The sequence below is a fragment of the Patagioenas fasciata genome, chromosome 8, assembly GCF_037038585.1.
Source record: "Patagioenas fasciata isolate bPatFas1 chromosome 8, bPatFas1.hap1, whole genome shotgun sequence".
Taxonomy (NCBI): Eukaryota; Metazoa; Chordata; class Aves; order Columbiformes; family Columbidae; genus Patagioenas; species Patagioenas fasciata.
In genome coordinates, this window is record NC_092527.1 from 25,334,995 (window position 1) to 25,361,390 (window position 26,396).

Genomic DNA, 26,396 nt, shown 5'->3' on the forward strand with positions numbered 1-26,396 from the left:
CTTTGTATGCCTTATGTATTTCAAGATGCCAAGTATCTTTGGGTTGTTCCTGATGTAGTTTGCTTCTGGGCCCTTGTCTGTGCCAGCTCACAATTCATCTCATCTTTTTCATCCTCTTTGTCTTATTGACATGACTGAAGCTAAGATGTGGGCATGTGTCGTCTGTTATTCTGCTATCCACCTTGGGAATAGCTCAAGATGATATAATTTTTACTAGCTGATCACAATGTTCCTGAGTTAAGGAACATCTCCACTGTGTCTTTAGTGGAGATGAGCTCATAAACTAAAGGAAGCCAAAGCAGTTCAGGCTTGTGTATAGTAGCAATACACTTCTTGTCAGGAGAGCCTTAGTGTCCTCAATTGTTTCTCTGGTCCAGAAATGTTCAGTGACACAGCACAGGGGTGTTCTAGAGAATGCAGCAACTTGCTTGGAGTTAGAGACACTCTTTTCTTACCTCTCAAAAGCTGTGAAATACCCCAAACTAGCTGAACGTATCCTTCCTTTCAGTAAGTTTGCTATGAATATCTAAGCAGATGTAGTTTTGTGCTTACCAGTTTCAGAAGAACGCAACAGGGTGTTCTTGTTTTTTAGAGGACAGCACAGATGAGTGATGAAGATGATTATGAGGCTTGCGATCTCTTTGACTCTGAAAAAGAGGAAGACGAGGATGGAGACTTAGATGAAAGCACAAGGCCTGTAAGTAATTGTTGTCCTTAAAGGAACAATAACGGTAGCTCTCAGTTACCTGGGATGGGATCTTGTAGAGGGGGCCTGTAAAAATCCTGAGTGGTCTTTCAACATGGTTGTTCAGGCTTTACCCCTTTAAACAAGAGGACTCCTGCACCCTAAACTGGCATCAAAGCTGTCTTTAAAGGTCGTTAAGAATTTACTTGTTGCATTTGTGTGTGGTAAATGCTTCTTGCTTGTCCTGCTCCCAAAATGAGGTGACAATAAAAATCATGTGATCGTAAAAGACTAGAAATGCATGCATAATCTCTTAATTGCTTTCTTAATAGAAAGCTGTATTACCTCTTCTGGGGGCTTCAATAAAAGTCTAGACAGGATATTGTACAAATGAGACTGTAGAATACAGTATTTATAATTGCAATTGCATCAAGTTGATAACTGGATTATATATAAAGAATATGCTGTTATTTGTCCCTACTCCTCAGAAAAAGAAGAGACCAACATCATTTGCAGATGAGCTGGCAGCCAGAATCAAAGGAGAAGTGCCAGCCAAACAGGGTGAAGAGTGCTCATGTAAGTTAACTCTTTGGTTTTGATAAGTGGTAGTACTTGTGAGATAGAAGGGGACTCACGAGAGAGTTTGACAGGAGATTCTGTGTAACAATACATGAAGTTACACAGGTCTGTTATTTGAGTATGTATTAGGTGAAAGCCCAACAAAAGCAATTAAAGACGCTATTTTGTGTTTTGAGAAACTTCTTGGCCGTAACGTATAGGATTGAATTGGAATTCAGAGTGTTATAGTAGAAAACACATTGCTTTCAGGTGAGACAGGTCAGTCTCTAAGCACACATATTATTGGAAAGGATTTTTCCTCCAATCTGATCCTGCCTCTGCACACAAAACTGCATGTTTGACCTCATGTACTTCCCCCTGTTTCAACTAAGGATGTGGAAGCCCTTGGTCACTGTAGTTTTTCTGTGAGCTCTACAGTGGAAAACCCCTCATATAGTAGATTGGTGTTTTCATGTGGTGTGGATTGTTTGTATTTTCCTCTTTGGGGCTTAAATGTACTGTGTTTTGAGGAACTTTTTCTTGCTACTTTTTTCTGTGATAATTTAGACTAAATACTGCATTTACTTTGGTGTTATTTTCAAAGGGAGAGACCTCTGTCAAGTAGTTATTCTTGCAACAAAGCAGCAGCAGAAAATAGCTGACTGAAATTAAGTTGGCTAAAAGTGCTTGTGAGCCTACTTTTGACTTGTAATTTTGAGAGCATGAACAGACAAGAACAGTTTGTTTGTGTTTTTGCAGAGTTCAAACAGCCAAGCTAGGTCTGTGGATATCAGAATATAAAACATACCAGCTTACCTAGTTCAGTTACAGGGAAATCTTCCATTCATCGAAATAACCTTTTGATGGTAGCGTCATAGGAAGCTAAACTCTGTCTTTATTTTTGGTAGCTGAATCAAAGTATAATATGTCTGTAGCCATTTGAGATGCTCAAAGGTTCTGCAAGCTCTCTGTAGGATATATGCCATCTGGAATGCTGTGTTGATCTCTGGCATCTCAGGTGCCACTAGTCTGTATGTGGGCAACTGTCTTGAACCCACAGTGCCTGACAGAGTGATGCTATTACAATTTTAAGTGCTAATTTTAGAACCTTTACTTTGTAGAACTGCTTCAGTGGGCTGACTCGTTTGAAAACATATAGGTCAGCTACGCGAGATTTTTTTTTTTTTAGGTTCTTTTTACCATAGATTGGTCACAAGCTACAAGTAAATGTGGACTGTTTTATTTTTGCTTTGAAATTTTCTTCTTAAAGCCCTTCCATCAGAGACCAAAACAAGGAAAACCCTGAAAGAGAAGAAAGAAGTTAGAGTTCCGTCAGATGGTAGGTTATGCTCCCCTCTTGTTTTTGAATTACATGCTGGATTGTAACACATCACTTAGGAAATTGTAGCATCAAGTCTAGAAACTGGGTGGCATATCAGTGAGCTTCTTTCAAGGTGAGTGTGTAAACAAATCTAGGTTGTGATGTGCATGTAAAACAAGGCTAGAAACAGGCTTAGTGAGAGTTCTTCCTTAAATGCGGTGGTGGAGCAATGACATACAACCCCGTCTGTCTGCAGCAGCTTTTCTGTGTGTGTCATGTTTGTAAGAGAAAGGTGATGGAATCAAGCTAGTTTTTATTTTGGTTGTCTCTTTAATTGTTTTTCCTGAAACTTGGTCAGTCCCACCACAATTCATGGTTCCTGTGCTTTCTAGATGAAGATGACATCTTCAAGCCTCCTAAGCTGACTGATGAGGACTTCACACCATTTGGGTCTAGGGGTGGCCTCTTCAGTGGTGGAACGGGTCTCTTTGACGATGAAGAGGTGAGAATGCTGGAGAGGATAGAAATTGAGTGTGTCTTCCTTTTAAAAACAAAACTAAAGATTTCCACTAATTCCCACCTCTGGAAGGCAGGGAAGGGAAGCAGCATTTTGTTGCTGGTGCTGTCCAAATGTAGTGGGACAGTGTGTCTTTCCAATGGAGAAACAGAACTACTTGAGTGAGGTACTTGTATTCCCCTTTGGCACAAAGCCCTGTCTGCTCCAGTGGTGCTGATGAGGGATGCAAGTGTGGTTCTAGCATTACGTTAGACAGGTTCTAATTCTAGCAGAGCTTACTCAGCACCTCACTTTTATCTGTGAAGGTAAATAAAATACCATTAGCTTGTTTATTGTAAAATCAGATTTTTATTAAAATGCCTGTGAGAATACTGAATTTTGTCATTCTCTCTCCCCGGATGTGTGAGAAGTTTGAGAGGAAAGAGAATGTGATGCCCTTCTTACTTTATCTTTCACATACCATATCCAGACAGTGACGCTGTTGGGCTTCTCTGTCTCTGGTTTATTAAAAGTTCCCTATTGCAATTATGCTGTGTTTTTTCATCTAGTTGCTGTACAATTCGTGGCTTACCTGCATTGGCAAGAAAGGTTCACCTTAACCTTACACTTGTGCTATGTATCTAGGGCTGACTTGATGAAGGAAAAAGTATGTTTCTGACCTTATTTTAGCATAGTTTGTGCATGTGAAAGGGGATAGAAACCCAGTGTCAGGGTTACTTAAGATTTAAGAATGTGATAATGTATAACAAATTATTGTGTGTGATTTTGTCATGCAGATGATATGGTAATAGTCAAGGGTAGTCCAAAACAGTAGCCAAACTGTTGCCTTTATGGGATGTTGTGTTCCTTGTTACAACTAGAACAAAAGTCAGGTGTTTCTTGGAGCAGAGGAGGCTGTTAGACTGAAATTTGGAAGGAGGCCTCATGTACAGCTGATCTCAAGCTTACCATGCCAATCTACTAGAATATAGCCAACAAGCACCAAACAGGGGCATTGTGTGAAGGGAAGGGATAGTTCCATGGAATGCTTTCCACCCAAACACAGCCTTTATTGAAAAAAATATTAACATGCTTTCTTTTTAAGTGGCAGCTAACAGCTTAAAAAAAAAGCACAATAAAAAAAAGTAATCTGAAAGTGCAAGCCATCTTTGTGTTGGTGCAAGTTCAGATGAAGTTATCTTTAGAGCCTCTTGGTTACTTTTTGTCAGTACTACTTTCCTCATCTTGTAGATACAGGACAGCCAAGCAGACTTGGCTGTGATTGTTGCCTGCCTTCATACACTTGTTCTTGGTTTTTTGTTACCTGAAAGTTAATAATCTAGGAAGGGTAACTTATCTTCACTTATGCAATGCATCAGAAGGCAGCCACAGTAGGTCAACAGGCAGATAGTAACAGACAAATGTACAATTAATCACTGACATCCCTGTCGCAGCCCTCCACTCCCCTACACTTTCCTAAGAATTGCTACCTCTTTCCGCAAAACTTTCTACAAAGACCGTACATTTTGAGTCTCCAAGTAGACAACCTCGAATACCTGACTTCCCATAAGAGAGAGGCTTTTATGAAATTAAGTGGTCAGTCCCTGGAAAGCTAAACTGTGATCCTTAGGGAGCTTTGGCACAGGGCAACTGAACACAAAAACTTTTGTGACAGTGTCCTGCAATGCTTTTGAGCTATAATGTATATCTCTGCACCATACTGCTATCTTAGCATCTCCTTAGCAACAATACAAATCATTCATTTTAGTCATGTGAAGTTCAGGAGTATTTTTATGCTTTTCCTGACCTGAATTCTTTCTTCAAACCTTACTGAGTAAGCTTCAGTAGGAAAGCCTATTAAAGTTTAATCAGGACGTAAACAGCTGTAAATTAATTAGTGTAAGCCCTTGAAGGTGTGCAAATAAAACGTAATTTCTTCTTTTCAGTAAATAGACTGATAATCAGTGTAAATTAAATTTCAGAAGACAGAAAGCTACTCTTCCGATCGTATGCACTCAAGTTAGCACTTGAGTACCTAGGTTCAAGTCTGTATGTGCAGGCATCCCTTGGAGGAGGAGTGGTGTTTACCTCCTCTGTCTTGACTTAGAAGTGGATATTCTACATGGAAAAATCAGGAGTTGTCTTTTCCTACAAAAACAAATTCACCACTTCCCCTTCCTTGCATTTTCATCTACAATCAGAGTGATCTTTTTGCTGAAGCACCAAAAGGAGAAGAATCAAAAGAGAGAGAGGAGCAAGACCCAATAAGTGAAGGTAAGAACGAACTGTTGCCTCTGTAGTCGTGTCTGTGCTGTGATTTATCACCGTTAGCAGCTAGACTTTTTTGTTTCCAAACTAGAAAGTCTGGAGTAGCAATTGTCGGCAAGCCTCTTTTCCTCCTCAGTCTTAAAAGAGAACAGCTGTGTTTTCTTGATTTTTTTAAATGTTTGTTCACTATGGTCTCTTACACACACCTACTTTCCTGAAGCTGAAAGGATGTCCTTACTGATATTGGCAGAGCTCTCTGCATGTGCTGGGTTCCTGCTGCTGAGGAGTACCTTGCAGGATCAACTTGTGGGTTTGAGTGGACTAAAGATTTTTTTCCTTGCAGATTAATGCATATCTGAGTTTTCCACTAGCTGCATATCTAGACCCTTAAGGAGTCTGAGCACACACTGTATACTGCAGCAGCTTTCACTGAAGCACTGTATTTGGTGAATTTCCAGATATGGGTTGGGAGATTGAGCCACTTTGTTTTGAGTGTATTGTATTGAAATGGTGTTGAGTGTGCAAATGTGAACTCTTGTAAATAATGCTGTGTGTAAATGTAGATTATGTTTATAAGCTTCAGTTTAGCTGTTTTGCGGAGTTTTAGTGGAGGAAAAATAGCTACACTGTCATATATCTGCAAAAAAACCCAGATGTTTGAGGAGAATGTCTAAAGAGTTCTGAGCTGTTGAGAAGAAAAATGGAGCTCGGAAGACTTCTCAAACTCTTGTATCTATGGTAGAGTTCTGAAGGCTTTGACAGCATAAAACGAGTGCATCCATTTGTATTGTACTTCCTATGATTTCAGCATCCTCCACAAAGTCCTTAAAGAAAGTTCCTGCAGGTGCAGTATCTCTCTTCCCAGGTATGATTCATTCAATAGCAAATTGCTTCATGCACAAAATGCTTTTTTCTTTAAAACCTACTGGCAAGGTTTTAAAGAAAACTGTCCAAATACAGCGGCACTGCATTGCTTGATCATATGCTTAGTGACAAATACAGGTGCTTCTGTCATGCGAAGCCTAAACTGCAGCATGCTTTATGGGTAATCAAGATTCTATAGGAGCTCTGATGGCAGGTCTTAGCAGCTGTCAGCTTCCAGTCTTGTGCTATAAGCTCCTAAGAATGCGTGTTAACCAATATTATATGGCTTAAGTCTGTAGTTCATGTTGTTACACCTTCGCTCTATACTCTGAGGACAAAGTGCATTTTGATCTTTCAGATCTGATCATATTCCCTTGGGTTAGCTGAAGAACAGTTTAAACATCAAGTTCCTATATTCTTGTGACGCAGGTAAATAGGACCAATCTTGTTTATCTGGTTTTGATTAGGAGGCATACACGAGGAAGGATCAGCTCTATAACTCAGAGTTAAAAAGAATTAAATGCATGTTCCATATTAGGCTTCAAGCTGAGCAATGAAAAGAAACATATGTCATCAGTCTCTCTGAATCAGCTGACTTTGGTATCTGTCTCTTTGTAGGGTCTTCGTCTGACCGAGTTACCTTAAGTTTTACCCTTTATTGAGAAAGGCCTTTTTTAAGACTATGGCTGAGCCCTCAGTCAGCATGTTTTTTACTGTAGGATGTATACAAATACAGCCTTTTTACTCCAGGATCAAAGTTATACATCAGCAGGGGTCATTATATATAATGATAAGACTTAGTAGCAAAATTAAAGACAGGAGATTGAAGTTTTCTTTATCCTTTGCTCTTTCTTGGAGGTACTGTTGCATAAGTAGTGAATTTCCCATCATTCTAACAGTGTCTTGCTCTAGTTCATCAGGAATTAAGTTATATGTAGCATTAATTCAAAGTCTTCTGTTGCTCCCTCTCAGTAACTTGTAGACAGGCTGAAGTCACCAGGGAAAAACCAAGATTGAGGCTCCTTTGCTATTCAAAATCACGTGATGAACCCATTCCCAGTGAACAGTTTGTTTAGGTACTTGAGAACGTTCAATAATCAAGCTTTGTGGCTGTATTCCTGTCAATCCTTTGGCACTTTCTAATTGTGTGATATGCTTTTTAATAATAAACTGCTGCTGTGCTGGTCAAAATTCATGCAGCTTGCTTACTTTTAACAAAATAGCAGTTGTTCTACATTCTGCCAAACTTTCAATTTAAGTTGGTTTTGGCTTTTTGGTTGGTTATTTTTTTTCTCACCGTTTCCAAGCGTCTATACATACAAAGCAAAAAGACAGGCTTAGAACCAGGCTGCCAGTTTTTGTCAAAAACACTAAAAGTGTTTGCTGACAATGTGTTGACATGCACGTATCACTGAAGCTGAACATTTCCACAACAAATGCAGAAGAAACAGCTGTTATGAACTTAGTCTAGTTGATCACTGCTGTGTCAGAAGTATGCAGGAATCTTGGGACCAAACTCAGCCTCACACTGCTGTACTGCTAGTGGTCTTGCATGGCAAGTGCACCTCCTCGGGAGAAGTCAGTCACCTGTCCTTCCCTCTCCTCAAGCACCTTACCACTTTCATTTGTCCACAGTGGTGTGGTTTACTAGTTAGTAAAGTAGGATTCTGGCTTCGGAAGTCCATAGGGGCAACAGCGTGGAACTGCTGGGTCTTCTAGTTTTAACACAGAACCTGGCTGCTGTTCCTAGAGGAGATGATCAGGTTTGAGGAATAAGTGACTGCAGTGAGAGTGAGGGGCTGTCTGTCTGTGACATGGCTTATCAGGAAGTTTCTGGCTAATGGATTTGATGTGTCATTGTTGCAGGAGTGCATTAAAAGTTGCTGTGATGGAAACTCTGCCTGGCTCCACTTTCTATGGCATCACTTCAGCTTTTTGGTAACATTGGCAATGATATCTCTGTGGGTGGTGGTTTTTGTTTATTTTTTCCTTCCATCTGACCTGCAGGAGGAAGTGATGTGTTCAGTTCCACTGTAATTGTGGAAAAAGACAAGAAATCTGCAGCACAGAGCACAGAGAAAACTCTTAAACAGCCTGGAAAAGTTGTTCTGTTTGATGATGACGATGATGACTTCTTTGTGGGAGCAACTAAAAAGCCTCCAGATTCAGGTACCTCTGTACATATGTAATGGAAGATTAAACATTAAAGATCACCCAAAATTAAAACCGATAGGAACCAGTGAGTTACAAAACTCAAACCTTTATCTTTGTTATTTCTGTTTTGGTGTTTGGAGTTTTTTATTTGGTTTGGTTTTGTTATTGGCATTTGTTTTCCTCAGTGTGGCATGGAACTGGTTTATTTGTACATGCTCTCTGCTGACTTTGCTCTCTTAGAATGCTTTTCCTGCTACCAAGACAGTATCTAGACTTGAATCAGGTAAATGATACAGGCTTTATTCACACAACCTTGAAGCCCTGTGCCAAACAGTCCCTATTGGCAGGCTCTAGGCCTTTAGAGGTGCCAAGCCAATATAAAACGCTGCCTTTAGAGCTGCCAGCTGACTGCCCCAATGCTTGCTGGCTGTGCTGTCTGCCACTAGTGCTCTCAGGTAAGTGGTGTTTCCCTTTGAGAGCTTGTCTGGCTTTATCTCTTAAAGACTCTTGATGTTGGTCATCTTTAAAAAGGGAGCATGGTATCTTTTGAGACTGGTATCTTCTCTTGTTCAGTAGTGGCTGTTCTTTTCTTGTCATTTCCTCTTTGTTTTGTCTCTTAATGCAGTCAAGTCCACAGCTGACCTATTTGATGATGATGAAGAAGGTGACTTATTCAAGGAAAAACCTGCCATCTCTCCTGTGTTTGCTGGCACAACTAAAGAAACAGAAAGCCATAGGGAGGCAGTCATGGAACAGAAGGTAATGGCATATAAATGGATTTTATGGCTAAGGTTTTAGGAAGAAGTTACTACTGCAGCTGAAGTAGTCTTTCCATGTACAACACTATAGACATGCCATATTTGTGAAACAGAACTAAGTTTGTAGGGTCTTCTATGACCAGAGTGCTTCAGGGATCCTTAGATGCATTTTGCCTCTCAGACTTTGGGTTTGAGGTTTATTGTGTGTGTGGACGGTGATTAGAAGAATCTTAGTAAGGTAGGGTTGAAATGAGAGCAAAATGAGAAGCTTCTGATAAAAAATGGTTCTGAAGTTCATGGCTGAAATGAAACCAGCCCACCTTTGGTGTCACTGTTCTGTTCTACAGAGACTGTGTCTGTACTTGTAGCAGTTTGGCTGGTGACCCATTGCTTGTCTATATTGAGAGGAAGGAAGGCAGATATCACAGTTGTACCTAAACGTATATAGTACTTGGAGTGTTTAAAAAGCTGTTTTTCAGCTGAAAACTCTTAAATTGTAGAAAGTTCTAAATGCTGTCCTGAGGACACATGTACAGAGTTTTGAGAGCCTCCTGACACCCACTCCACTTTCATTTTTAGAGCAGTGTCTTGAGGAAAGTAGTAATGCTCTTTGTTTCTATGGCAGAGATTGTATGTATTCATTTTATATGTATTCCCTGTCCAAGGAGTATTTTAACATAATGAGCTACAGTGACTCTTCTGTTCTCTGGACCGACACGTGTACAGTGCTGGGGATATTGAATGCAAACTGCTGTAGGACTTTCTCTGTATTGTCTTATGAGAAGCACCTGAGCACACGGGCCAAAGTCAACTTCTATTTCTGGTGCAGTGCAAGAGTATCCATGGTCAGTGGAGCAGGAGTGGTGGTGGGAGGTCATCCAGTGCCATTGCTCTGATCTCACAGCACTTGGTTTTCCTGGTGGAGAGGATGAGAACTGATTCAGCAGCACCATTCCTGCTGTCAGGAAGTGAGGGTTATGTTTTATTCCAAGCTTGCTGACAGTAGTGCTTGGTTCTGGAATCATTCTGAGTTTAATGACAGCATAGCTGGTGGCAAGCTGGGGCTGTGTTGTGATAATGCAGGAAATGATGGCTATCACAAACTGCTCTATTCCTTTACAAAACACAGCTTGTTAAAAGAAACATTTTCATTTAACTCGTGAGGGAGCCTGGCATGAGTTGATGAATGCATTTTTCTGCTGAGGAGAATGGTGGTGGGAGGAGAGGCCTGTGGTAAGACTTGTGCATAGCTCTGGCTACATGTGAGGAGGTCACTCAAAAGATAAGTTTTGAACTTCAGCCCATGGGTGACAAGCTTATATTCTGTCCCTTCAACTGCTGGGATGCTGCCAGCAGCATGCTTCTTAGAAAGGATCAAATGATGTTCCTACCCTTACTGAATCTAAATGGGTGCTGATGCAGCATTGTTATTTGTCCTAAAGAGTCAGCCATCTTCAGGGGAGGACTTCAAGACTTTATCTGAAACACCTCCAAGAAAACAGAAGAGCCTCTTCTCTGATGAGGAGGATTCTGAAGTAAGTATCTCTTCAATAATTCCCTACAGAAATCCTTGTGATCTGAGTCACTCTTACTTCAGTCCACTCATATCTGGAAACTCCTTATTTATCTGTAGTATTGGGAACTATGACATTTATACATCTACTCCCAGCCATCCTGAAAGTTCCTTCTTGCTCCCAGAGTGAAATCTCTTGACTTTTTCATAGAATCATTTTGGTTGGAAAAGACCTTTAAGGTCATCAAGTCAAACTGTCAACCTAACACTGCCAAGTCCACCTCTAAACCATGTCCCTAAGAACCTCATGTATGTGTCTTTTAAACACCTCCAAGGATGGTGACTGAACCACTTCCCTGGGCAGCCTGTTCCAATGCTTCACAGCCCTTTCTGCGAAAAATTTTTTCCTAATATCCAATCTAAACCTCTGTTGGTGCAACTTAAGGCCGTTTCCTCCTGTCCTATCCCTTGCTACTTAGGAGAAGAGACCAACACCCTCCATGCTACAACTTCCTTTCAGGTAGTTGTAGAGACCTATAAGGTCTCCCCTCAGCCTCCTTTTCTCAAAGCTGAACAGCCCCAGTTCCCTCAGCTGCTCCTCGTAAGACTTGTGCTCCAGACCCTTCACCAGCTTTGTGGCCTTTCTCTGGACTTGCTCCAGAACCTCAGTGTCTTTCTTGTATTTCCCTGTATTCAGAGAGTTAAACTTGTGTGGTACGCACAGGCATAAATTGAAAGCCTGAATAGAGGAAAGATGAACAAATCAAGAACAAGAATCGTGAAAGACGGCAAATGTTTAATCTTGTGTCCTTGGTTCTAGCTAGCAATTAATCTGCAAAACTGAGGAAAATCCCTGCAGAGTTGCAGCTGATTGGTACAGCTGAGTAAGACAATGTTTTCCTACTTCACAGGCACACTAAACATGTTTTTTAAAAATAAAAGCTTGAATGTCTCACTTAGAGTTCTTGTAACATTGCTTTATAAAGTGATGTTTCTTTGCTTGGCACAGGACTTGTTTTCATCAAGTAAAACTGTGAAATCCAAAGCTACATCTCTTCCCACCAGCAAGTCCATGACAAAAACTTCACTCTCCTTGTTTGATGATGATGAAGAGGTAAGTACCACTCACTGATATGGGAACACTCCTCCACAGGCTATTGTAAAGGCAGCAGGAAATATTCAGAAGTCTACAACACTAAGCTCGTAAATAGAGCTTGTAAATTAGAGCACCAGGTCGATCTTGCATTGTGCAGCAGTTCTGAGCATGTGGGCAGCATTATGGAGAAGAATGGTAGCAGGGATTTTTGCGACTTCTTGGTGTCTTTTTAGTATTTTGCAGTCAGTGTATATAATCTCTGGACCTAAATGTGAAGGGCATTGTTGCTCTGATTGATAGGACTAGAGAACACAGAGCAATAGAATGTGTATGGGCTTCAAGAAGCTGTTTGATCCTGCCCTGTGGTACCTGGCTACGTGGATGACTTTTTGCTTCTCTTGTGTCATGGCTGATCAGTTCCTTTTTTCACACTTTTCAGTGAGTAAGAGTTGTGGCTGCTAGTGTAGAAACTGAGATCAGAACACAGTTTGTGCAAAAAAACTTAACAAAATTGAATTAGTGTGTGCTTTTATTACCTTTTCTTACCCTCTTCTTCCTCCCACCTGACTGCAGCCTGCATGGTGGGTTAATTTACCCCATAGTCTTAATCTGGGGCAAATAGGTGGCCTCCTCAGAGCCCTAAGAGAGGGGACTTCTGCAAACTTCCTGTTCAAGAGGGGACTGCTTTCAGCTCACCTTTCTGAATAGGAGCTGTTCAGAAGCAACCGTCAGGATAGTGAAACATTTTGTAATGTGGTAAAGTCTCTGGTATCTGCCACAAAAGTTGTGTTATGGAGCTGAAGTTTAAGTTGAGTGGAGAAGAGCATAAGTAATTGTTAGGTGGTGAAGTCAACATATGCTTTTGTATGTTCTGATGCCTATATAATAATCTGCATGAATGTCTTCAGGTGAAAAGTCTTTGTTCTTGCCCAGTGGGAGTGGTTCTGCCTGCCTAATGCCTGTTATCTCAGAGCAGGATTTGTTCTCTGTTTCATCATGTAGATGTGGAAACAGTGCCCCATTGCGTTAGCTGCTGTGCAGCAGAATCGCTGTGTGGTGTTTTTTGGCTGCTGGGTCAAACCTCCTATGGTGGAGAGTCTGTGGGCCAAAAGCTGCTTACAGGTTTCTGGTCTATCAAATGCTGTGTGTGTAGAACTCCCTGTACCAGAATACTGTATCACGCTTGAAACTGTCTTCAAAAAGGGTTCACAAAACACCGTTTATTTTTTCCTACTCATCTGAGAACTGAATAGCAACACTGTCTTGCATGCTGATGGCTTCTCGGAGAGCTTTTCATTGTGGCTTTGACTTTTGATTTATTTTTTTTACTTTTATTTTAAGGATCTTTTTGGTGTGGTACCTGTCAAGAAGCAACAGGAAAAGCCCCTGGAAGAGAAAGCAAAACAGTCAGAGTCGCTCAAGAAAGCCTCCAGTTTATTGTTCAGCAGTGATGAGGAGGTACTGAGGAGTAAGGTTTGGCTGAAAGGGGTTACTGGGCTTTATGCTGGTCAAAGCATAAAACCGTTGAGACAGGAACCACAGTCAAACTCTTCTGTGTCCACATGCCATGACTGTCCTAATCCTGTGACTTGTTTGCAGCTGAGGAAGCTGTCTGATTCTTGGCCCAGATTATCTCAGGATCTAGGTAACAAAAGTCATGTGGAAGAGAAATCAGTTTTTTCAAAGTCATTTATAGAACAATCGATAGGAAGTGGACGCTGCTGCCAACAAATCTGACTTAAAAATACTAAAAGGAAAAAATAAGTTTGGTCTTACTGCTTTAATTCCTGTAAGGAAAGTTTAGCAGTTCTATATAGATGTGTAGAAAGTTTTTATTTGTTTGGGGGTTTTGGGGTGGGGGGGCTTGTGTGTGGTGGTGGTTGGGGTTTTTTGTTTGGTGGATTTTTTAATTTATTTTTTTTTAATCTAGAGATGGGAAAAATGAAACATAACTAGGTTTTCTGGAGAGCAGCCCTCTTCTAGGGGTGGATTAGGTGTTGTCCTGCATCTTAAATGAAAGCCAGAGACACTAAGTAAATCAAAAACTTGTCTGGAAAGCCTCTGAATTAACTTACATGAACAGGATACAGATATCCTTAGCCCTCCCACCCCCCAAAATTACTCTTCTTTGTAGACTTGATTTTATTACTTGTCCCGTAATTGCTTGTTTAGTAGATATTACTAGTAATATATTTAGATGCGTCTTTTATCTTAATGTAGAATAAACCAAGTCCATGCTTCAACATGCCTGTAGTCCCTTGTAGGAAGGGGACTAACAGAGGTGGGGAACAGGGCAAACCACTTGGAACACTGAGAGTAAGAAAACGCACAAGCCAGCAACCTCTCCCAACCCCAGGAATGTTTCCTTTTAATGTAGATTTTTGATTTGTCCAGTGGGTAGTTGTCCAGTGGGTAGACTTGACTAAATGCTACCTTGGAACAGGGGCGGGAGGAAAGAGAAAATTGCTGTGGTTGGAGGTTGAAGAAATGAGAAGCACAGCATTGTGCATTCTAGTAATGAGATGTACTGGGTGTGGCTGTTGTGCTTTTTCTTGGGGCTTTGTTGTTTTTTTTTGTGGTTTGATTACTTTTTTTTCCAAACATCAAACTTGCTAATTTTTTAAGTAGTTCAAGTCAGGTTCTACTGGGTGACCTTACTCCTGTGACTGCAGTTGACACTGACCTCAGTTGTTGAGAACAACTGTAATAGTAAAGCATGCGTACCCTGCTTTGCTGGGCAAATTCCAGATGCCAACCAGTGGCCAGGCTCTTTGCAAAGCTTGCGAAAAGTCAGATTACAGTGGCTAACACAAAGGAAAACAGACTAGTAGAAAGATGCAAGGGCTGCCAAGATGCTGCAGTGTTTCTGCTTATAGAGAAAATGGGAAAGGGGTTTTGACCAAGCCAAAAGAAAACTTAAGGGTTCCTTCTTTTTAAGGAACACTGGAATGTCTCCAAGCCGGCTAAGCTTCCTTCAGAAGATGACCAAAAAGAGGACCCTGCAAAACCAGCTAGCACTGTCAGTCAGGCTAAAACTGTGAAGAAGATGAGCCTCTTTGAGGAAGAGGATGAGGAGGATTTATTTGCAATCACTAAAGAGAGGTGATAGTCCCGGGAGAGGAGGGGGGGTGCATATTTTGGAACAGCACAGCAATGCCCTCAAAACCAGGCCTATTGCAAGTGTTGTCCCTTGCTACTGAGGAGGAAGCAGAGGTGTGTGAGTGGGAATGGGCAGGGCTGAGCTTTTTTACCTCTTTTGTATCTGTGATGGATCATTCTCCTTACCACCACTGAACTGGGCTCTCCATTTCCATGCCTGCAATATAGAATCCTCTTGACCTCTTTTCATCTTCACTTCTGCAGACAGCTGTGTGGACAAGAAGGGAGGTTGGTAGAGTTGTTGAGACGGTGGGGAAGCTGAGTCCTGTATCTGGGACCACGTGCTGTAAATTGTGATCCTAAGTGATACTTTTAAAAAGATGCAGTGCATGGCCTTTGAAACTTCTGCACTGAATCTTCCACTTTCTCCTCTCTCTCATTGCAGCCAAAGAAAGCCACAGAAAGCATCGTTATTGTTTGAAGATGATGCTATTAATGAAGAATCACTCTTCAGCTCCCAGTCAACACTTCCTTCAGCTGCTAAGGCTGCAGTGGTACCTGTCCTTTCTTTTAAAACTAATGTGTAACACTTAGTCTTTTTATATTCTATATTCCTTGTTAGGTACTGAATGTAAGTCTGACTTATTTTAGACAATGGTAGTTCTAGCAAACTGGGAATGGGAACAGAGCAGACTGAACTCTTACATGTAAAATTTCTTACTACCATCAGCCTAATAGAGATATCAAAATTTTCTTGACCGCTAACCCTAAATTTGTTTGGTTTATGCTAAAAGCTCTTCCTGAGGATGTTTTGTGTGCTCTCAACCATAAAATACTATTAAAAGGAACAAACTGCTGACTGTGAAGCTAGGATTTCACTCTTTGTGTCACCTCAACCCAGGCTGATTCAGTTGAGTTCACAGGCTTCCTACTGGCCCTCTGAGGGTGCTTATGCTGTCCTCTGTCTTAAGAGCTTAGACCATAGTGTGCTGCCTGTCTGGTTGTGCTTTGGAATTGAGAGTAGGAGTTGCAAAAGCTTAATGCAGCTGTATCTGTAGTGGGAATTCCTGTACATGTTTGTGTGCCACTTCCCTTCCTGCCCTTGCCTTTCTGCTTATGGGAAAACAATTGTCGTGGCCCATAAAGATAATAGGCTTGGGAATAGAAGAAGAAACAGGTGAGGCACAGTTCTGCTGCTGGTAGTGCACCAATCAGACAAGATACCCAGGGCATCTGTTCTAAGCCTGCAACTGCTTCCTGGCACTCTTCAATCAGACTCAAGAGTCTATAATACTAGAAATCAAAAGTTGCAGACCAGAATGTCCCATGGGAGGAAAGTAGGAGAAGTCAAGCACATGTCCAGCATCCTAGGCTCCTGCAGAAGGCAAACTGAGACTCTGCTATCTCACAGCAGTGTAGGATTCTTATAAAACCACCAATTTTATTCACCAGCATTCTCTGAATTTTGCAGCAGAAAGTAAAACCTGTACGAGCACCACCCTTCTTTAATGAAGAAGAAAAGGAGGAAAAGGAAGATCTGCCAGATGGAGCAGCGAAGTCTAAGCAGGTAGAAGATACATTATGGTGTTTAGAAGAGCCTGGAGCAGTTCCTGTGCCTAGAGGAACAGATGTTGCAGGGCAGCAAACAAAGGAAAAAGTGAGGGATTTTCTTACATTAATCTGAAGTTTGGTAAAGGCTTGTTTAAACAACAAAAAAACCCCAAACCAGAAACAAACACCAAAAAAACCGGAACAACCAAACAAAATACACCCACCCACCCACACACACACACACACACACACATACACTCTCTCTCTCTCTCTCTCTCTCTCTCTCAAAAAACCCACAGTCTAACAGTGCTGCTCTGGGACAGAATTCCTTTCCTGGATTGCCTCTTCTATTACCAGGGAGAGAATAACTGTCTCCATTTAGCAAAATCACTTGTCAGTCAAACAACAAATTGATTAAATGGCATTTAAAAGTTGATGTACATAATCGCTTGGTGTTTGGTTTGGGGTTTTTTTTTTTTTTTTTTTGGAGGGTGGCAGGAATCCTGTTCATTTTTCCTCTGAAGTGGGTTGGTAATCTTTAATCACATGAACAGAGCTTTCCTTTAAGAGATAGCCTATACTAACGTGTAGGCTTTGCTTTAAGCTTGGTACCTTTGTTTCAACATACCGTCTGATGAGTTATAAATGGTGTTGGTAGCTGTGGATTTAAAGATTGTGAATTTCTCCTGGGCAACACTGTTACAGAGCAGTATTGATGTGTATTATTGAAGAAGCTTCAGCAGAACTTTATCTTGGGCATGGTCTTACGGAATGATTGTTGGGGAATTGCCAGCTGATGGATTTCCAGAGTAGTTATTGTGCTTTGCGTTTTCCTGAGTGCATTCAAGGTTCAGGTTGTGGTGCCCACTCCAAAGAATTGCAAGTTGCATGAACTAGGTACCTCAGAGATAATGGCAAAATTGCTTAATGCAGCCTTGAGGTACATATGCACCTGGCGTATGGATGAGAAAACCTTTATGCAGGAAACTGCTTATCAACAGTGCTACTGTGTAGTGTACAGGAGAAAACTTGTGTTCCACTCAGAGCCATAAAGTGTGTCCTCTTCTTTATTGAGTGTCTCTTGCTAATGTGCATCTGGCTATTCTGTCTGCTTAGGAAAAATGAAGCAAATATAGTTGTCTGCTTGGTAATGGATTGCGGAACTCTGATCACTGCTGGCATTTAACTGAGAAAACTTAGTGGGGTTTGGGCAAACCTGAACTAAATAACAGGCTGATTTTTTTGTGTGTGGTGTTTGTTGTTTATTTTTTGGTGGAGCCCTTTGCAGCAACATCCTCGGAGCCAGCCAGCAGTTCAGATCTGTTTGCAACATCACCACCAGCTCTGGAGAAAGATGTCAAGACCCAGGCTAGGAAAGTGTTAAGCTTGTTTGAGGAGGAAGAGGAGGGACTGGAAGATGATGATGGCATTAAAAATGCACAGAAAGAAATTGGTGTGGTGAGTCCAGGGAAGCTCTTGAACACTAAGAAATAGTATTTCTGCCTCCCCTATTCTAGGCATGGTTTTGTTCTTACCCTTCCCTCTCTTCATGTCATAGAAGCTAATCTTCTTCTATTTCTAAACTTGCACATTCTTAGCTTAGAAATTATTGCTGCTCTTCCCCATAATCCTGAATTTCTTTGTAATTTTTTTTCCTTTCCACTAACTCAAAAGCATTTGCTGCATGCTACTATGAAAAAAAAATTTGTGCAGATGTTTTGGTGCAGCTACCTGATGTCTGCTGTACAGAACCGATTCCCCAGTTATCGCTCAAGGCAAGAGCTACTAGAAAATAGAAGGATGTGGAATGTAAAACCTTGTGGTTTATCATTTATTTTCTTTATATTGTTGCAGTTTGCTTGGTGGATATGTGCCTGCAAACTCAACTTCAGCAAGAGTTATCTTAATTCTATGTTCTGATTTTCAAGTATATGTGTTCACTTGTTTAAAAAAGTCTACAGTTGCTATATTCTTGTTGTCTGGCTTTCCTGATATAGCATATACCCTAAAGAGGTAGACGTTGAATCTTCAGCAGCAATACCCTTGAATCCATGGCAATGATCTTGTTTCTACATGATGCAGATATACCAACATTTTTTATGTAAATTTGAAGTCATGTCAAAAAGCATAGGCTGTGTGCTACGGTATACCACAAGGTTTCATCATCTTAGCATGATCATGTAAAGTAAGTTGTCAACCCTAAAGGCTGTACATGCTTTATTCAGAATGAAGTAGATGGCTTTTGAAGAAAAATCCCTGCTTATAGCTGCTTCTGTGTTAAAATGGATTGTTAACTTGAGCACTTATTGTTGTGAGGGGGGACATTCTGAGATGTTTTCAGGAAGCCACGTCTGTCTAACAAATTAGCAAAGAAACAAATTATTTCAAATCTTTCCTTCAGAGCACTCTGCTGTCAGCATATAACAGTCACCAAGTGATTAAGGTGCTGAAATGCATATTCATGCGGAAATCGGAATAGGTAATTTAGGAACTTAATCTTTTTGATAGGCAAATCTGAAAGGTGCTGCTATTTTCCTTGCTTATCTCCGCATAATATGCGTTTCATGTGTGGATACTTCTAGATGTGCATTAGATTTTCAAGTATTTGTGCATAAACAGCATTTCTAGTGCTCTAAAAATGTGACCTGGCTTTTCGTATGAAATTAAAACTGGTGCACAGAGAGGCCAAGAATGGATCAGTAATAAAAATTATAGGACAGGGCACGTGGGCCAAAAATGGTGCATGGGACACTAGCTTTAGGAGGCAGCCTTCGGGGCTTCTGGAGACTTGGACTAGGATGGGGAGAATTGGCCTTTATGGCTACTGTTCGTGCTGCTTGGATTTGGAGTCTGATGTTGTGTTGGTGGACCTGCAGTCATGCACTTAAGAGGAGTCCTTGTCATTTTCTGAGATCCTGAAGAGACAGCAGGGGGGTGAAACATGTACTGGCCTTTACTGAGACGTTCAATGGGGCCTTTGCCTTTTGAAAGTCAGACCTGGGTGCATACAGTGACCATGATCACAGAAAGGCCTTGGTTTTCGTGTCCAAGCAGCTGATACTGGTTTATTTGCCGGATAGTGGAGGGCTGACAGGGTGATGTATTTGTCTGTCAACTTTCCCTCTCACCAGCAAATTTGAAAGTACAAGTTCTTGTCAAAGGCAGACAATATGTTCTGTTCCTCATTGTGGGGGTGTATTTGCTTTAATGGGAGGAGAACTGGGAATCCAGCAACAGTAATAGCTTTACAGGCCTTCAACCTTGTGGGGTTTTTTTAGTTTATTCTCCTTCAAGAAGGTGTCTTAGGAAGATAATTAACCAGGTTCTCTTCCTCTCACTTCTATGTCCTGCACCCTCAGCTGAAAAATTCAAGGCATAAAAGTCTTACTGAAATATAAACCTTACCGTATACTCATGTTAACATACTGAAAACTTTTTTCCTTCCTTCCTTCAAGGAAGCTTTACAGGTAAATAGTAGCAGCTGGATCTCAGGTCAGCTAGATTTTGGTTAATGTCTTCTCATCAAATTGAACTGTGTATACAAATATTGACGTTGTAAGTTTTGCAAATTTGGTTCAAACTGAAATATGTAACTGGCAGATAAACTTGTATTTTTGTTAGCAGGGTTGTAGTGTAGCCTCATGTGAATTGTAACATACCTTATCACTAAGCAAATAACCTCAAGGGAGGGAGTTTCTCACTGTGTGGACCTTTCTCCTTTCCTTCCAGGTTTCTGAGAAGAGTACTCAGCCCAAAAGCACTGGAGTCTTTCAAGATGAAGAGCTCCTCTTCAGTCACAAACTTCAGAAGGACAATGATCCAGACGTTGACCTCTTTGCCAGCACCAAGAAATCGATGGTAAGTTCAAAGTCTTCTGCTGAATCTGCTATTTAAAAACAGTCTTGGAATTGTGCAGCCTAGTGGCATTCCTTATTTGAACACTACTTAGAAGTCACTGATTTCTAGGGAGGGCCAAGTGCTAATATCAATTCAGGCATCATGGGCTGAAGGAGATGTGCTTTTGATCTGCGACACGTCTTTTCTTTATCCTTTGTCTCTTCAGACTGCAAACCGTATCATGAAGCCATCATCTGGAGGAGGGCTTTTTGGGGATGATGATGAGGATGATCTCTTCAGTACCACTAAAACAAACCTTCTGGTATCTGTTCCTTTACTGTAAATGACTTATATAAATTACATTGGAAAGAAATGTATGGAAGGGATTTTTTTCCATATGTATTCCCACAAGAAATTAAGTGACTTCTCAAATCTTTTTGAGAGAATAGAAGTTGCCATTGTGACCTTGAAGACATAGGAAACAAACAGATGCATTAGGTCTCCCAAAGCTGGGATGAGAGGATTGGATTATTTTTCTTTTTGTGTACCACAGGGACTGGCTTAGGTGTAATAGAACACACCTGAGCAGAAATCAGAAGAATAGAGTTTGTATTGTATAATTGTTTTGTTGTTTAACTTGCTAATATTACTTCCCTGTAGTTTAAACATGACTGGTAAGCCTTGTTCTGTGATTTACATAATTGAAGTCTCTGCAGGTTGGTTTGACTTGAGGTAATGAACACAGTATTAAAATCCTTGTGATCATTGGATTGTTTTTAGAGGCCAAGCAACTGCATTAATGAACTAGACTGCATTACAAGTGGTCTGAGGTCAAAGTTCTAACATGCATTCTAAACTGCTACTCTAAATGTATTTAGCTTAATTAAATTGAAGCCAACTTTTAGTCTATTTTCATGTTTATAGCTGGAAGTTAGGCTAGAAAACTGGCAATAGTTCATGGAAACAGTTTATTTGAGGACTGTGGAAGGGTTGGTCTTAAGTAATTAGCGCTTGGCAGCTATACATGGAGCCTCTTTGCTTGAAAACATAAAAATAGCAGTGTTCCTTAGTGAACTTAGTGCTTTTGTTTTTCAGTGCTGTCCTGCGCATCATAAAATTTGTATGCATTTGGGTGTTCATTGAAACTTTCATTATTTATCGTTAGCATAGACAGCAAAAGTTGAGGTAGGCTGAAGGAACAGAGGAGAAGGCTCTTGTCATTGCAGAGCCAAAAGTCAGTGCCATCTATGCATTAAAAGATGTGGCCAACCTTCTTTTCAGATAGAAGCAAGATTTTTTAAAAAGCTTTGCTTTTGTTTGGTTGGTTTTGTTTGTGTGGTATTTTTTGTGGGTTTTTTTTGGTTTTTTTGTGGTTTGGTTTTTTATTTTTTTTAATCTGCAGACCATGATTTTTAGCCGATTAATGTTGATTTGTGCTATTAATGCTTTCAGAAAACAGCTGAGAAGGAAACATTTAAGTCCAGTACTGGCCCTTCCTCAGACAACGGTAACCTTCTAGAAAATGCTTTATGTGCCAAACAAGATGAAGCTCTGAAGGCAGTAACTACAGAGGCAAGTACTTGAATCTTGTGCCTTGAACAGCACGCAAAGAAAAAGGAGATGTAGCATTTTGTTTTAAATAAGTCTCTTGAAAAGATCAAAACTAATGCATAGATTCACTGGCTGCAAAGCAGCAATGCGTGGCCAAACTTGTCTCTGTTTATCAGCCTCTGCGCTGTTACTAGCAAGAAGTTTAAATGCTGTTTCTTGATACAGTGTGTTATTCATTGCCCACACACTTACAAGGGCAAAATACAAGGCAATGAAGAACTACACTTCAAGTCCAGTTGGATTGAAAGTGGGTGGTTGTTCGTTTTTATCTGAAGTGTCAGTGTTGGTTGGAGTGAATGTGATCTTTAAAGTATAAGTAGGCTTTATTGGAAAGGAGATCAGGGCATGCAGCACAAATCTGTGGCAGTTGAAAGGCTTTATGATGAGCAAATAAGACTCCTACTCCTGTTCTTAATCTTGTGGAACCAAGGGCCTCTGGAAGAGGCAGCCTGGATCAGAGTTCTGGCTTGTGCCTCAGCAGAGCTGCTTGTTGGATTTCCATCTGTAGGAGATTAGCTTTTCGTTGGGGGGGGTGGGGGTGGGTTTTTTTTTTTTAACTCCCCTGGGCTGAGGAACACAGAGCATGTCTGTAGGGCTAGTAATTAGCCTGTCTTTCCTTATGGTGAAGTATTCCTTGAAGTGTAGAACCACACTTGTCATCCCTTTTTTTGTAGCTGCTGACAGCCTGGTATAGTAATGATCTCAGCCTGTCTGAGGTTCAGCTGAACACTACATGCATTTAAATGGAGAACAATCTCCTCAGACACTAGGATTCCTCTGTCATGCTATCAAGACCACCAAACCAGCATCCTAACCTTGTAAACCTTCAGTTACTCCAAGCCGGCTGAAGGAGCTCTAACAGCCCAGTCACACCAACAGCAGTACAGCCCAGCTCACAGAGCCATGGCAGACACACAAAATTGTGGAAAGCAAACCATGGAAAGTGCACCTTAGCTGATTTGGTTCATCCCTGAGTCCTAGAACTGGCCCAAGTCTTCAGACCAAACAGCTGCCCTTGCTCTTCTAGTCCTACTTCTGGCACTGATGGCTTGCTTTCTACAGAGGAGCACTCACTTCCCTGAAGCTGTTTTCCTTGCAAGGCTGAGAGGTCCAGTTTTGCAGCCCTCTTGGCTTCCATGTAAGCTTCATTGAAGTCTGTGGCCCTATTATATCCAGTTACAAAGAGAACAGTTGGTTATATCATGATCTGGCAGCAAGGCTTCAGAGCATCTTAGGGGAGGGAATAAGCAAGGAGAGAGGGTAGCTGTCACAGTTTGATTTGACTGGTGTTTTGTGTGACCTGGAGAAGATGCAAGTTGTTGGGTTACTATGGCAAAGTATAATATTGGGTAGAAGGAGAGTGGAATAAAATGTGATAATGAAGGTGAGGCTGTGGCATGTGGGGAACTGAAGCTGAAAATTTAGTTACTGTAGCTCTGTAGTAGAATGTGATGATAACAACAAGAAATTGGTAAGCAGTGAGCTGCTTTCTGTAGATGTATTAAAATGCAAACTATGGTCTGGTTAATAACAACTTATCCACTTGTTTAATCCAATGTAATTTTGTGCAGAAATCTACAGGTCCTGTTCACATTAAAACCAAAGAGCCCTCATCTCGGATTGGAAAGCTACAAGTAATTAACTTTACTGGAATTTTGACTTAAAAAAAAAAAATCATCCTTGCCTCACTGATGGCTTTCCCTGAAATTTCCTTTCTTATTCTTGCAATTTTATTTATTTTTTTCAGATGGCGTATTTTTAATTACTTTTTCTGTATTGCATGTGTAATGTTATTTCTCCCTCCTCTTTTAGACCTGACTCTGAGCAGCACTATTTACTCTATTTGGGAGGCAGAGGGTGGGCTCCTCTTTGACCTGCTCTTTTTTTCAGTACTATTTTAAGTATGTGACTCTTAGCAGTATGTTCAGAGAGTCTTAGGGGGTTGGTGTTTTGCTTATGTCCCTCTTCTGTCATGAAATGACTAATAACTGTCTATATTACAGTATCTCTCTTAATGTCAGAACTCTTGTTGTCCTCAGACATGATGCTGAGCTGCGTAGGTGTTTGGTCTGACATAACGTGGCCATTCTGTCCTTGAAGTTCTCATACAGAATAAGTGTTGAGCCCTCCACAGACCTAGTGAAACAGGACACTGGATACACAGAAGTGTATAGGTGTGATAAAAGCCAGGCAATTGTAGAAGTAGAACTTGAATGCCTATATTCACTAGTTCTTTCTGCTTCTCTGGAGCCATGCTTGCCCTTGAATAATATTAACATGATTTCTTTTTGTGCGTGTGGTTGTTTTTTGTTTGGTTTTCTGTTTGTTTTTTTTTGTTTGTTTGTTTTGTTTTGTTTTGTCGTTGTTTTGTTTTTGTTTGTGTGTTTTTTTTGTTTTTCCTTCTGTTTTGTAGGCTAACTTAGCTATTAACCCTGCAGCCTTACTACCTGGTGCAATGCCTAAGGTCTCCAATGTAAAGTCCCCCTTACCAGTTCTGGACACTCCATTGCATGAGCCCAAGGATGTACAGAACAGTGAAACCTTCTCTGCTGCAGGAAACAATGAAGAACTCGGTGTAAGCTTTGATCAGCCTATGCAAGCGGATACATTACACAGCACCAATAAGGTAACCTTGGTATTTAGGAGGATAGAAAGGGGGATTAAAAACATAGTCTGTCCTTGTGTTGGAATTTGTGTTTTGGTATAAAAGTTCTGCTAGCAGCGTGGTATATCTGAATCTAAATGGAAGTGTGGAAATCTAATCCTCTCTCACTTCTGTGGACCACTGAAGAAAAAGTCAAGCCTACTGCATTCTTAGCTCTGTAAGGGGCTTATGCGTATGCCTAGTTCTGTGCCTTTTCAAGGTATGTCTGTACATTCCCCAAATACAGTGGTTTTCCCTACAGGTTAAAGGTATTTTAGTGTAACACCTTGTCCTGTCCCAGGAACACCAACCTGAAAACCATAAAAAAAGGCATTCCGGTAGGCTAACTGTAAAATACATTAGAGACAGCTGCTGTGGCAAGATATCGAGAACACATCACTGCTGTAGCTTGTCCTTTACTTTCTCTGTGGATAAAAATGTCATGTTGTCCTGAACTGTCCCTCCCAATTATTTTTCAAACGAAAGCTTTGTTTTAAAAGGAAAACAAACAAACCAAACATACAAAACAAAAACAAAAGAAGTGTTACAGCTTTTGTCATGGAAGATCTGTCTCCTGACTCGGTTTTTATTCATACCTTTTACTTTATGGAGTGGAAAAGGCATATTCTAGTTAAAGATTTAGTGGTCCTTAAAATAAAAAAAGCTTGAACCATGTAGTTGAGATTTGGTCTGGGTGCTTATGATTTCATAAGTCCCTTGGGTTTCCTGACAGCAGCGATATGAATAACATAACTTAGGATCTTAACTTTGATTCTTTATTTCCTTAATGCTGCTGGGGCTGTTCCTTGCAGCAGAGATGACCTGGGAAGATGCAGCAGCTGTCACCACAATGGCTGACATGACCCCTTAGTGTCCAATGTGTTTGAAGCTTGTACATCTGACTAATATATTACCATGTAGGCATAGTTGTTTCCAACAGCAGCATGTCCTGCACAACAGAAAAAAAAACCACAACCCTCTATTATGATACTTTTAAATAGACACGCTTGCAAAAGACTAGAGCTCCTATAGCTGCATATGGTTGACCTTGGATGTTCATTTTACTATAGTGATGATGTGTGTTTGTTTACAGCAGTAATCTGAGAAGCAGCATCTCGGTAACTAGACAGTGGTTTTGTGGTTCAAGTTACCTGTCTTAATTTTGACAGGTCATTGCTTCTTGAACCTTTCAAGTTTGAGTTTAAGCTGTAAATATATGCAACCAAATGCAGTTTTTCCAAAGGCTGGAACAAATCAACCTACCCAGCATTCTGGCTGTCTTTTCAAAGCACGGTGCATGGAACGGGGATCAGTTTCTTTCAACTGCATCTCCCATCATAATTTTCCTGTTTTTCAGCTATGCTCTGATCAATACAGCCACACACTCTGAAGGCAGATGTCCTTCTACAATGATTCTGACAAAAGTACATGGCTCCTTTAAGCTGTGTTACAGCACATCCACCCCAATTGCCTTCTACTCCAACACAGAAATCAACAAAAGGGAAAATGAGGTTGTACTGATCTGTTTCCTACCTGTGTGGTTAAAGGTAGAGGCTATAATGGAAACTTGAAGGGGGGCTGCTTTAAAAGCAGCAGAGGAATGAAATGCATGCATATGCATACAATGAAATTAAATGGAAAACATAATTAGTCATGGCTCGGACAGAACTGCACTGCTGAAGCCCCTGGATTAGCAAGCTGTCAGACTGACTAAGGTATTACCTAAAGCCAAGGGGCTAGAGTGGCTTGCTGACCTGTGTTGTGACTCACTACTTGCAAGTGCTGTTGCTTTTGTACCCCCATTCCACCTGCTGTGGAATGACCAGGGGGCAGCAAATCAGAAGTCTTGGGTTATTTTTCTGAACCTTGCTGCAAACTGCTCTAAGCTTGAATGTCCCACTGGTCCATCTTTCCCCTTTCTGAAAAATAGGGAGGATGGAT

General features: G+C 40.9%; 1 protein-coding gene across 11 annotated transcripts in view; it reads left to right on the plus strand.

Annotated features, from left to right (window-relative positions):
- The window catches only part of LOC136104207 (anthrax toxin receptor 1), a 197,486-nt gene that overhangs the window by 165,199 nt on the left and 5,891 nt on the right, over positions 1–26,396 (plus strand). Inside the window, exons 9-28 of one of the 11 annotated variants that reach the window (XM_065842891.2) lie at positions 593–697; positions 1,174–1,261; positions 2,514–2,582; positions 2,957–3,066; positions 5,262–5,334; positions 6,137–6,193; positions 8,200–8,361; positions 8,972–9,105; positions 10,547–10,639; positions 11,627–11,731; positions 13,055–13,171; positions 14,652–14,815; positions 15,258–15,366; positions 16,284–16,469; positions 17,642–17,821; positions 20,093–20,221; positions 20,427–20,522; positions 21,653–21,772; positions 23,383–23,445; positions 24,225–24,437. In XM_065842891.2, coding sequence (XP_065698963.1) covers positions 593–697; positions 1,174–1,261; positions 2,514–2,582; positions 2,957–3,066; positions 5,262–5,334; positions 6,137–6,193; positions 8,200–8,361; positions 8,972–9,105; positions 10,547–10,639; positions 11,627–11,731; positions 13,055–13,171; positions 14,652–14,815; positions 15,258–15,366; positions 16,284–16,469; positions 17,642–17,821; positions 20,093–20,221; positions 20,427–20,522; positions 21,653–21,772; positions 23,383–23,445; positions 24,225–24,437 — 2,373 coding nt within the window. Of the gene's footprint in view, positions 1–592; positions 698–1,173; positions 1,262–2,513; positions 2,583–2,956; positions 3,067–5,261; positions 5,335–6,136; positions 6,194–8,199; positions 8,362–8,971; positions 9,106–10,546; positions 10,640–11,626; positions 11,732–13,054; positions 13,172–14,651; positions 14,816–15,257; positions 15,367–16,283; positions 16,470–17,641; positions 17,822–20,092; positions 20,222–20,426; positions 20,523–21,652; positions 21,773–23,382; positions 23,446–24,224; positions 24,438–26,396 lie in introns of those variants that run through there. The other 10 variants (XM_071811975.1, XM_071811977.1, XM_071811970.1 and 7 more) reach the window with 10 other exon arrangements.